At 41.3% G+C, this 12521-nt stretch overlaps 1 protein-coding gene across 4 annotated transcripts in view; it reads left to right on the top strand.

Annotated features, from left to right (window-relative positions):
* The window catches only part of Immp2l (inner mitochondrial membrane peptidase subunit 2), an 871559-nt gene that overhangs the window by 64189 nt on the left and 794849 nt on the right, over positions 1-12521 (top strand). For 3 of the 4 annotated variants that reach the window (XM_040743203.1, XM_040743205.1, XM_040743204.1), the window contains exon 4: positions 6882-6985. In XM_040743203.1, the coding sequence (XP_040599137.1) occupies positions 6882-6985 (104 nt within the window). Of the gene's footprint in view, positions 1-6881; positions 6990-12521 lie in introns of those variants that run through there. The other variant, XM_021230693.2, reaches the window with a different exon arrangement.

Here is a 12521-nt window from a genome sequence, read left to right as displayed (position 1 = left end):
AGATAGTTTCTAGACATGTAGGATTTAAAATGTTAACAATATGACAAGAAAATGTAGATTATCTTGTCAAATCAAATAATCCAAGTTTATGACTTAATTTAGATTTTCTTTTTATAACTTCTTTGATTAGAAATGATTGCTTGCTCTATCTGAAGCACACAGTGACGTTCCCATAAGGAAAGCAAAAATGTAAAATTTCTAAGTAATAACATGGTTTACTAATTTTTGTAAAATAACATCAGCCAATTCAGATGCTCTTAACTTCCATGTAAAATCTTCATTTTGAAGTTAGTGAATTATTTTTAAGAGTAGTTTTAGAGAAGTAAGAAAGTCTTTCCTGTTCAATATATTTTTTCATTTGGGTATGAAGAACTATATGGTTTTTAACACAATAAGAACGATATTCAATCCAGTAAGGATAGTCTTTTTTTATTTTTTATTTTTTATTTTTTTTTGAGACAGGGTTTCTCTGTGTAACAGTCCTGGCTGTCAGGAAGCATATTCTTAATGGTGTCGGATGAATCTGTATTTATGTTACTTTGGTTTCTAAGTGAGCTGTATGGTTACTTAATTCTGTTATGGTTGCCATTATTCCACTGTGGTATTAGCAAACCATTGTTGAACTTTATTCCCAATGATGATATTGTCCACCTTGATAAACCACAAAAAGTTTCTTACTCAGGCATCTAGAGTGCTTCCAGTGAAAGAGGTGCATGCATTGTTTTTGATGTAATGTATATTGTTTGGGAACCATTTTACTTAACTGTGTTCGAAGTTTCTTTAATCTTTTAAACTTTCCATTAGAGTAATACCATTTCTTCATTACTCTTTCAAGATTAAGTATAGGAGGTTGCTAAGATAGGAGAAACTTGTACCTGAGTGAGTGTCTACTCATAGCTGTAGGGAGATACCTGTTAAATGCTATCATTGAAGTTTACCTAAATTGCTATGGGAGTACAGATGGGGGAATAATTAATTTAACCTTTTGGAGGAGAGGAGCAGTAAGAGAGAATTCCATTGCTTTCTTTTCAAAGGCAAGTAGCATTTTTCCTAGTGGTAGCTGCAGAATTCCACTGTCTCACTGTGAGAGATTAGATCGCTGCCTTCTGGGATTTTCTGTGTCCCCCACATGTGTCTGGTTGTTTACACTGCCCTACTTGTTGTTTCTAACAAGTAAGCCTGGAGAAATTGGAAAGCTGAGTGATTCTGTAAGGGAAAGGACGATTTAAATGCCCCCAGCCTTAGAACATCAGGTTGTAATTTCTTAAGCTTTACAGGGAATTGTGGCTATTTGGTTTGTTTTTATTATCTTTTTGTTTTTGTTTTTGTTTTCTTGTCATAGAGTGACTGAACCCAAGCTAGCCTTTCAAAGTTATGTAGACTCTTATGAATAGGACAAGAGATTCTGGGCAGTTTGAAATTCCAATGATGAGTTCCCAAAGACAGGAGGACCTTACAATGTGTGGAAGTAACATGAATGGCTCACTGTTAACTGGAGAGGGGAACAGAGAAGTACATTTGGGGGCTGGAGCTGGTGGCATAATATCTTGCTTTGGGCATATTCATTTAGGGAGACTCGGGGAATTTCACTAATTATTAATTCTTTCTACTAAAGCTACTAATCGTGCGCAAACTCCCCAAGAAAAAAATCTGTTTCAGGATGTTTGTAGGCTCTTGGGGAAAAAGATAAGGGCGTACTTATAGTATCTGTTGTAAGTATCTGGTGATAGAGCTACTCAAAGGGTGTGAAGGACAGCTTGGGGTGTTTGGTTACTTGTGCCTGAGGATGGGGACAAGGGCAGCCTTTGGAAAGGAGGCCTGGGATCCAAGTTCTTTAACATTAACTGTATGTGAATCACCTAGAGTGGCAGGACAGTTGGGGCCAAAACAATTTCTGGCAGCAACAGGTGTCTATACAACAACTCGAGAAAAATGGCCCTAGTGTGGTATTGTGTGAGAGCTGCCTAAGGGTGTGGAGAGACTCTGAGGTCAGTGGCCTTGAGTTCTGTGCCAGAACAGTTACTTAACGGAAGAAAGGAAGTGGGAGGTTAAGGGTTTTCAGCAGGAGGAGGATGTGGTGGGAGAGATGTTCAGCTGCTATTTGGAAATAAGTGATTTTTCTAGTGCTGTGAAGAGACACCATGGCCACCATAACTCTTATAAAGGAAAGCATTTATTTGGGGCTTGTTTACAGTTTAAAGGTTTAGTCCATTATCAGCATGGTGAGAAACATGCTAGCATGCAGGCCACACCTTCTAATCCTTTCATAATTCTTTCAAATAGTGCCACTCCCTGGTGACCAAGCATTTAAATCTGTCAACATATGGGGGTCATTCTTATTTAAACCACCATATGCTTGGAGCTTAAAAAAAATGTTGCTGGCTTTAGTGTTTAAATTTAATAATGGAGTTACAATAAAAGAAAATGCTGCTTTTTTGCAAAGACCAACAAGAAAAACAAAAATTATGTTATAGTATGCTGAGAGTTGTAGTGTGAAATACTTTGGATTTAGCATTAAGGTAGAGATAGCACATTCGTGGTATCTGATGTTGAACATATCCATGAGGTTTGTGTATGCAGGCAAGGCCTCTCTGTGAACCCAGAGCTCACTGATTTCTTGCTATTCTCACTAGCCTGTTGGCCTCAGAAGGCCCTTCTTTCTGTTTCTGAAATGCTAGGATTGCAGATGGATGTCATACTCATCCTGTTTGACATGGGTTATGGGGATCTGAATTCTATAGTCTGCATGTTAGCAGAACAATTGCTTTATCCCCTGAGCCTTCCCCCCAACTCTGAACTTCCCTATGACTAACTCAAGCTCTTTAGAGTTTTTTCTACTGTGTAGATTCTGTTTTTGTTTAGGGGTTGGAGCAAAGAGGGACGTGGGAAAGCATACATACAAACCTGTAATTAATATTGCCATGTAGAATATCATGACAATTATTGAGATGATGTCCAGGAGCTGATACAATCACTTTAAAGAGTTATCTCAGCATGGTGATACACACCTTTAATCCTTACACAGCCAGGAGGCAGAGGTTCCAAGCCAGCTAGGGCTGTATAGTAATAATAAGAGAAAGAGGAGTATGATCTCACTAGACAAGAGTATTTTAAAGCTCATCAGAATGACTGTCTCAGAGAGCAATGCATGGTGAATGCCTAGCAGGTAGTGGTCACCATTGCTTATTAATTAGGTGCTAGTTATTAATCACCTTCATTTTGGTAGTGTAGAAAAGCATGATGAAGTTGAGCGACTTGCTCAGCATCACATGGCTGGTAAGCAATGACGTCCTTTGGGGTTGGAGGTGAGATCCTGGCTAGTGTAGACTGAGTTAGATGGTGACTGTGCTTGTAATGTGATGGTGTATCACATGTGAAAGCTACGAGAAGACAGGTGATTGGAAATAAAGAAATCACTAATCTCAAGCTAGTTGACTGCAGAAGCAGTAAATGGTTCAGAAGAATCTAAGGAATGAAACTGTTCTATTTTAGTCATGTTGTGATTTGGTCACATAGTCAAGTGAGGAGATTAGCAAGGAATTCAAAGCTAAGGAGGGTGGTTAGGAGTTACGTGACCCGAATGATTGGTGGAATCTCCAGTGGTAATAAAGTGTGCTTTTTCCCTACATAAACCTGGAGAGTTAAAAATAAAGTCATGCTAAAATCTCTGCATAAAATTACTACATCTTTGCCCACATGTGCTTTAAAAGAAACCTAGTAGCAAATCTAGGAATCCTATTTATTTATTTATCTATTTTTTTGTGGCTATGTGGTGGTTGTGTATTCAGACACTTATGGTTATGGCATACGTGTGTGTGTGTGTGTGTGTGTGTGTGCGCGTGCAAGTGTGTTAGGTATGGAGACAAGAGATGGACACTGGCTATCTTCCTCAAATGTTCTCTACCACTTTTTGTTTTGAAGCTGGGTCTCCCTGTGTAGCTCTGGCTGGTCTGAACTCACTATGTAGATCAGCTGTAAACAAAGAGGGATCAGGAAGATAGAGTTGGGGGACAAATAGACAAGGAGAGCAAGAAAAGAGATACTTTAATAGAGGGAACCATTATACATTTAAAGAGAAATCTGGCACTAGGGAAATGTCCAGGGATCCACAAGGATGACCCAACTCAGAATCTAAAACAGTAGTTGAGAGGCTACCTTAAATGCCCTTCCCCGATAATGACATTGATGACTACCTTATATGCCATCCTAGAGCCTTCAATCCAGTAGCTGATGAAAGCAGAAACAGAGATTCACAGCCAAGCACTGAGCTGAACTCCTGGAGTCCAGTAGTAGAGAGGAAGGGGTGATGAGCAAAGGATTTAAGACCATGTTGGGGAACCCACAGAAACAGCTGACCTGAGCAAGGGGAAGCTCACAGACCCCAGTCTGACAGCCGGGGAACCAGCATAGAACCCAGTCAGCCCCCTGAATGTGGTGTCAGTTGGGAGGTCTGGGCAGTCTATGGGGCCTCTGGCAGTGGAAGCAGTATTTATCCCTAGTGTGGGAATGGGCTTCCCTCTCTCATCCTAGACACACAGGCGAGGGCCTAGGTCCTGCCCCAAATGATGTGTTAGACTTCCATGATCCCTGGGGAGTGGATGGGGGGGTGGGATGGGGAGGTTGGTGAGGGGCAGGGGAGGACAGGAGGGAGAGGGAACTTGGATTGGTATGTAAAACAAGATTGCTTTTAATTTAAATAAAAATTTATTTTAAACAAAAAAGAGATCCTTTGGCTGTTGCCTTTCAAATGTTGGGACTAAAGTTGTGTGCCACTGCATCTGACCATTTTTTTTTAAGGCTTTTGAAAATTTTGTTTCGGGGGGCCTGCAAGCCCCAACACCTGCAGGGAAACAATTGGCAGGAGGTGGAGAAGGAAACGTGGGTCTGCGCCACGTTAGTAGGTGCCGGGTCTGGCTCGTGCTGTCTTTTTCGTACACATGTAAGCACAGTAAGATTTTTGGAAAAAGTCTCCATGCTACAGTTATCACAACAAAGCTTCATGGATGGCTCCGTCTAAACTCCCTTGGAAAACACACCTCTGTGGCAAAGCACTTGTGACCTTCACCTGAAGAATGGGTTCTGTTGACTGATAAACAGTGCGCAGGACAAGGGCTAAGGAGGAAGGATTTGTAATAAGCATAAGGCTAGATCCTGTTGATGAAGAATACAGAATGCATGGCACCTCCTTCATAAGGCTGAGTTCTGCTCTGAGAGACAAAGCTCACAGTTAGAGCCTAAGCAATAATCAGGATTTGGGAGGATTCAGGTGAGTGGTGGTTCCATCGAATAGCGAAAAGATCACCAGGTTGTTAGACAGCATCCTCTCAAGCCTTCCAGTGGAAAAGGCATCCTTCCCTTCCCTTGAAGAAGATAGGTCTGCATGTTTAGCAATTCTGGTTCTTCGAGGCTTTCTCGAAGCTGTGCCTCCTACAGTTTTAGACACTGTATTTTTATCATAGCCACCCCTCCCACAGCATCTTCTAGATCCATCCCTTCCTCTCTACCCACCCAACTTTCTATCCTTTAAAAAAATAGTCTGCCCAGTCTAGTTTGTGCTGTTCATGTACCCGCTCAAGCTAAAGCCAGACAAAATTCCAGATGGGCATTAGGTCCCTCCCCTAGCTGAGGAACCATTGACAATTGGTAGCTGTTAAAGAGGGAGAGATTTGTTTTAGAATGTGTAGATCAACCACACTCCCACGGACGGCTCCATATCTACTTCATTTTTCTGAGGCTAGATCTATCATTGAACCTGGAGCTCACTGATTTGGCAGGTGTGGCTGGCCAGTAAGTCCCAGGGGTGTGCTCCTTTACCTCCCCGGAGCTGGGTTTACAGCAGATGTAGCTATGTCTTCTTTGTGGATGTTGTGAATTCTGGGCCCTTGGCCTATGCAGCCAGAGCTTTACTCACGAGCCATCTCCATAGCCCTTGATTGCAAGGAGCCTTACAGAGTTTGTTTCTGTCGCTTCTGGGCATGGCTACCTGGCCCCTTTTACTTGCCCAAGTCTTGGCTGTGTTTCCTCTTGCTGTCATCATCAGCCTTGAAGTGAAACAAAGCAGCTCAGTTCTTGGGACCCCTTCTTGCCATCACAGAAATTGCTGCATCTCACGCTTACATTTTCAGGCGGGAGTGGAAACACTCTCTTCACTGTTCTCATTCTGTGTCCCCCTAGTCCGTCTTAGACTTGTTATCCATTTACTGTGTTGTTGCCCCATCCAAATAGCATAGCTCATGGGTGACATGTTTGTGGCTAGGTGAACTTGGTGCTTCTCAGTTATTGCTTCATTCACCCCCAGGCACAGCCAGTGTCGTCCGAGCTCTAGGAGGAAGGCCACCTACTTCAGACTGAGACCAGGGCCTTTGGCACATGCGCTTGGACAAAGGCGTGGGAAGGGTGGAGATGTATAGTTCTGTGATTTTCCTGTCCTTGTCCTTTCTCCTCCATTCATATAGATGTTTTGCTGGTGGACATTAGGTTATTTTCCTCTTTTTCCATAGGTCATGATGATGTGGGAATATGTCTCACCAGAATATTATCCTGGGAAAATTAAGTCCATTTTTGCATGTGTTTTCATTCTTCATAAAATGTTTTTGTACCTCTTTACTAGAATTTAGTAATTCCTTTCAGTCATATTTTCTTCGCAAATATACTGACTATGACAGACTATTGATAACATTTATTTATTCTGTTTCATTTCGGAAAAATCCTAATTAGCCTTCTTGAAAACCCATTTGTTCTTACTTAATAATTGCAGTTGACTTGAAAGGTACAATAGTAGGATTTTAAAAATTGGATTCTGCTTAAGCTATGAAGTACACTGCAGTACAAAGATTGAAAAGAATTAAAAAAGATAAAATGTATCTCTTATTATTTTGTAGCCTTCTTTGAACCCTGGAGGAAGCCAGACCTCAGATGTGGTACTTTTGAACCACTGGAAAGTGAGGAATTTTGAAGTACAGCGTGGTGACATTGTGTCACTGGTGTAAGTAATTCAGAATCGTACTGTTTGTATTTTTATTTATCTGGATTTAACTGGTAATTTACTGCTATTACTATCTGGCCAATTATGACATTAATGAGTGTATCTTAAATATAATGAATATTGACATATAGCAATGCTAGAAAAAGGATTTTTACTTACTATATATCCATTGAACTGGCATTATTTGTTAATTTGGTTTAATGAAATACTGAGTATAAATTATTGCATTATTGATCCAAAATACATGCTTTTGATATTATTTTGCAATATTTTACAATTTTACGTCTTGGTCAGTAAACTTCTGTGCTTGTTTTACTACTTTTGAAAAGGAAACATTCTTAGGACATGACAGTTATGGTAACTATGGCATTTGGGTGTGTTGTGAATTTACCTGGGCTTTTGTTTGCATCAAAAGATGGCGCTGTTTCTCTGTAAAATATTGTGACTGGATGGGAATAAAAATTGTATCCCAAGTGTTGGTTGTAGAAAAGGAATTTCAACGTGTACATAACTGACACAGTGACATAGTGTGTACTCCTGTTCGTGCTTGGGTGCTTTAGATTCGACACTTTTGTTTGTTCTAAGAAAGAAATCCACGCAGAACAGACTGCAGCAGAACTTACTTTATTCTGGCTGCAGCTGTTCTGGTATGATGCTGTGTTAAGGAAGTCAGTGCCTGGGATTGCATTTGGTGTAGTAGAGTCGTTGTTGCTTTTTTTCATTGCAGTAAAACCTACTGTTGAGAGAGAAGCTCTCTATTTCCCAGGCGTTCCTTTTTCATGAGCTGGAATGTGATTTTTCTTGTTGGATGATAATCTTAACAGGTGGAATAACCCAGCATGAACTTGCTTGTCTTTACATGTTGATGATTTTGCAGCTGGACAGAGATATTCTGTAAGTGTGTCTCCGTCAAGGCTTACCACGTAACCTAATCCGTTCATAGGTAATGGAATGCATTTGAGTGGAATTTGATGGCAGACAGCCGGTGATGGGATGGAAGTCCTTCTGAGGGTTTGAGCATTTAATGTGAATCTACTCTTTGGAGCACACTCTTACTCTGTCATTCTAAGCACTGATTCTGCTACCTCCTGATAAGCCGCTCCGTGGGGAATAAGCCTATCATGTGTATATTGTTCTTTTGCCTTTGGTCTGACAAGTTTACATCCTCACTTAGTTCTTGATGAAGAGGATACCCACCCAGGAGAAAGAAGTCATGTAACAAGTGGACAGATGTGCAGCTTTCTCCCTAGGAAAACATGTTGGCTATCTCCAAGGAGGCAAATTTGAATAGGTAATTGAAAACTGTGAGTTGGCGCCTTGAAATTCAGGGTTGTGAGTTCATAAAATGCCCCGACATATCATGATTTATTTCTCAAGGAAAACACAACTCTTTTAGGCAATTGCTATAGTGATTGATATTTATTATACAAATTAATTTAAATGAACATTTACATTCAAATTGGGATGGTTAAATTATAGCTACTGCAGTTGAAATCTTTTTCTTTTTCTCCCAGTCAGGGTTTCTCTGTGTAACAACCCTGGCTGTCCAGGAACTCCCTTGTAGACCAGGCTGGCCTGGAACTCAGAGAGATCCGCCTGCCTCTGCCTCCCAAGTGCTGAGACTAAAGGCCACCATGCCCAACTGTTGAAGTGCATTTTTAACAAGTCAATTATATGCCGTATCTTTTTTTAAATTTAGAAACAACCTTATTTTACATATCAACCCCCCTTCCCTCTGCCTCCCAAATTCACTGTATCTTTGTCATGTAGAGATGACATAATTTCATTTTGTGTGCTTTGTTACTAGCAGGCCTCATGAATCTTGGTGTTGGCATTATCATATCGAACAACCGGAACCGGAGTTACAGATGGTTTTGAGTCACTGTGTGGGTGCTGGGAACCGAGCATGGGGCCTTTGCAAGAGCGGTCAGTGTTGTTAATTGCTGAGTCATCTTTCCCCATTCACCGTACGAGACTCTTTCTTTCACTGAATGTGGGGATCTCTGATTCAGTGGCTAGTGGCTGCCTAGCAAGCCTCAGTGACCCTGTGCCTTCATGTCTGCAGTGCTGGGATTACAGGCATTCCTCACCATGCTCAGCTGTCATATAGCTACTGGCGACTCAACTCCGATCTTCCATGCTTGTGTGACAGGAACTCTGCCAACAGCACTCTCTTCCAGCTCTTGGAAAATAGTTAGCTACCAGCGCATGTTTCATCTGGTAGATTTTATATAGCTAAAAACTAGTGAGAACCATAACAATTCCTATAGTATAACTTAAAAGATGTAAGATTTCTAATAAATTCAGTACAGTGAATGTGGGTTTATGTTTAAAGCCCAACATGTAAAGGTAGGGAGAAAGGGCTGACGTCATTGTGGACACAGTATGGAAGATGTTAACCCTTAGAAGTTGCCAGTAGAAAAAGGTTGTAAATTTTGTACAAAATGTCCGAGTGTGTGTGTGTGTGTGTGTGTGTGTGTGTGTGTGTGTGTGTGTGTGTGTGTATACAAAAAACAAGGTTAGCCCTGTGATAAGTGCTTCTTAGAGACGGGCAACTGTATGACCTTGTACTTGGCCTTCTGTTGCTGTTATTAACGAGGAAAACATTAATGATGTGGGAACACTAATCACAAGAGAATAAATGTGCCGTCTGCATCAGGATGAAATACCTTCTCTGTTTGCCATATCTGAGAGCTAATTCACATCACAGCGATAAGTGATGAGGCAGAGAAGATAGATTGCCTTCTGTTGCATGAGGTTTTGCTGAGAGCATGTTGACCAACGCAGTTTCTTAGAGCTTCAAAGGCAGGTCTAGGGAAGGAACATGTGTGCCCTGTACTATGCATTGGAGCAGGTGTGCCCTGCAGCGTGTCTCCTCACATCTCTTCATCTTTTCCTTTTTGAATAATTGGTCCTAGTGCAGCCATTGTTTAAGTGTATTATTCAGTTATATTCATTCAAGAGGAGTATTTACTCAGTCACATGAAAGGCATAGAATCATTTGCTGTCATTAAGTCCTCAGTATTACTGACTGTGTGTAGGTGGCACTGTACTCTCTTAATGGATTTGCAGCCTAATAGTAGTGCTTAAGGTGGATTTTCTATACCTTGGAATTGACTTTTTATTAACCTGTGTGATAGCCTTACTGAAATAGGCTTAACATGAGAACCAGTTTCTCAGAAAGAATATATCACCTAGCCAGTCCAATGGGACACAGATGCTTTATAATAAATCTTGAATGATCGCATTCATGTTTAAATGTTTTACTCTGGAATAATATTAGATCTAAATAGTGTAGAGAGTTCTCTTCTACCTCTCACAATGCATATGAAATCTTACACAATCACACTAATAATACAGTTATTAAAAGGAGGTTATAATATTGATATAATGTCTTCAACCCTATGCCTCAGTCATCCACCAGCCTTTTAACTAATAATCTTTTAGACTTCGCTGTCCAGAGCACCTTGTATTTCATTGTACTTTTCATTTCTCTTTGGCCTTCTGTAGTCTACGACAGTTCTTTGGTGATTTTTGTCTTTATGAAGTGAACACCTTTGAAGGTAACTGACTAGTTGTTTTTCAGAATGACGCTCTGCCATTACAGTTTTCAAGGCCATTCTGCTTTTAATGGGGATGGGAGCTGCCGAGGAGGCCACAGCGGTGGTGACAGCTGGATGAGATGGGGACTCAGGCAGGGAAGGCAGCTGGCCAGTGGGGAGAGGCGAAGACGAGAACAGCTGACGAGACGGTCAGGTTTTTAGCTACAAGTCCTTTTCATGCTTTTGGACCTACAAGCTTGGATATTGACTAAGAAGGGTCCATGTCTTCTAGAAGCAATCTAAATCTCTGGCTGCTAGGAAACAAGGTGCGGAAGCTGTGCAGTTTGGGGGGAAAAGGCCGCAGAGTGTAGCAGAGCTGAACAGGAAGGGTTGTCTTAGTCAGGGTTTCTATTGCTGTGAAGACACACCATGACCATGGCGAGTCTTAAACAGGAAGAAACATTTAGTTTGCGGTGTCAAACATTTTCAGAGGTTAGTCCATTGTCATGGAGCAATATGGTGGCATGCAGGCAGACATGTGCTGGAGAAGGAGCTGAGAGTCTTACATCTTGACCTGCAGGCAATGGGAAGTGATCTGAGACACTAGGTGTAGCTTGGGTATAGGAAACCTCATAATCCACCCCCACAGTGATGATACACTTCCTCCAACAAAGCCACACCTCCTAATAATGCCATTCCCTATTAGCTCATGGGGCCAATTATATTCAAGCTACCTCACAGGTGTTGGTATAAAGTCCTGAAGTAGAAGGTTTTTATGAGGGATTTCTTACCTGCATCATCTCTAGACATGGTGCTACGTGCTTTGATGTTCATTTCATGCTTGTAACCCTATCTCTAGGGAGCTGCTTATAGCATCATGGGTTTCAGAACAAGCCCATGGCACTGAAGAGCAAAGTGAGACTTGACTTTGGGTGTGCACCTGTGCTGTTTGATTTCTAGGCCCATGTAGCATGGAATGTTCAGTGGGGCTGCTGCTATTTGTGTAAATGATAGAAGTTTGAATATTTCTAACCAAACCAATGCTTTATTCATCCCCCTATTTATTTTTCCTTCTAAATGTAGAGAATTCATTCTATTTTTATTTGGACAAATCTGGGTTTAAACCTTTGCCATACAAGGTGCTGTTTTCCCTGGATTATGTATCAGGTGACTTTGTATGGCACCTCAAAGTCTGAGGTGGAAGCCGGGAATGTTAGCGCTGTAGCAGAGGCGGCCTCTACAATAGGTAAACCTCAGGCATTGGCGGAGAATGTTAGGGTGGTCAGGCCCAAAGACAAGCCATATAATTTTAGTATTGGCTGCTTGTTATTTTCAGTCACTGAATTAAGCAGTCTCTGTTCATTCTATTGCATTAGTTTTGTTTCTCATTGCTGTGATGCGAGACCTGAAGAAGTAGCTTCAGGGAGGAAGGATTTGATTTGACTCAAGATTGGGAAAGATGGCAGCTAGAATTTGGGGATGAGGCAGTATGAGTTTGCTCATACCAGATCTGGGTGGCTCAGGAAGCAGAAAACAGACTAGAAATATGACTGGTCTAGTCACCTCAAGCTCTGTCCCCTAGTGACATACTTCCCTTTCTGAAGTTTCCCCAAACAGCAGCAGCAGCCAAGGACCAGGTGTTCAAAAACAAGCCTGAAAGGAGCTGTTTCATATTCAAACTATAGCAGTCCTTGTTTTAAAAATAATCACAGGAGGGAAATATTGTTATATCCAGTTTATAGTCAACAGCACTGTGGTCTACAGGGTGTAAGTTGTTTGCTTAAGGATACAGTAGGTAAGTAGCAGGCCCAAGGTTAGCAGTGTATTATACCAAAGATGTTCACGTAAGCATTGTATTTATATATCATGATGCCTCTGTGTGTGTTTGTGTGTGTGTGTGTGTGTGTGTGTGTGTGTGTTGTAATGGTATAGCTGAGAAACTTACCAGTTCTTGGCAAAGAAGTCACAAACACTGGTATGTGTACATACCTTTT

Source organism: Mesocricetus auratus, unplaced genomic scaffold (assembly GCF_017639785.1).
Source record: "Mesocricetus auratus isolate SY011 unplaced genomic scaffold, BCM_Maur_2.0 Super-Scaffold_15014, whole genome shotgun sequence".
Taxonomy (NCBI): Eukaryota; Metazoa; Chordata; class Mammalia; order Rodentia; family Cricetidae; genus Mesocricetus; species Mesocricetus auratus.
Note: the sequence above shows the minus strand (reverse complement) of the source record. Positions and strands in the feature narration are given on the sequence as shown.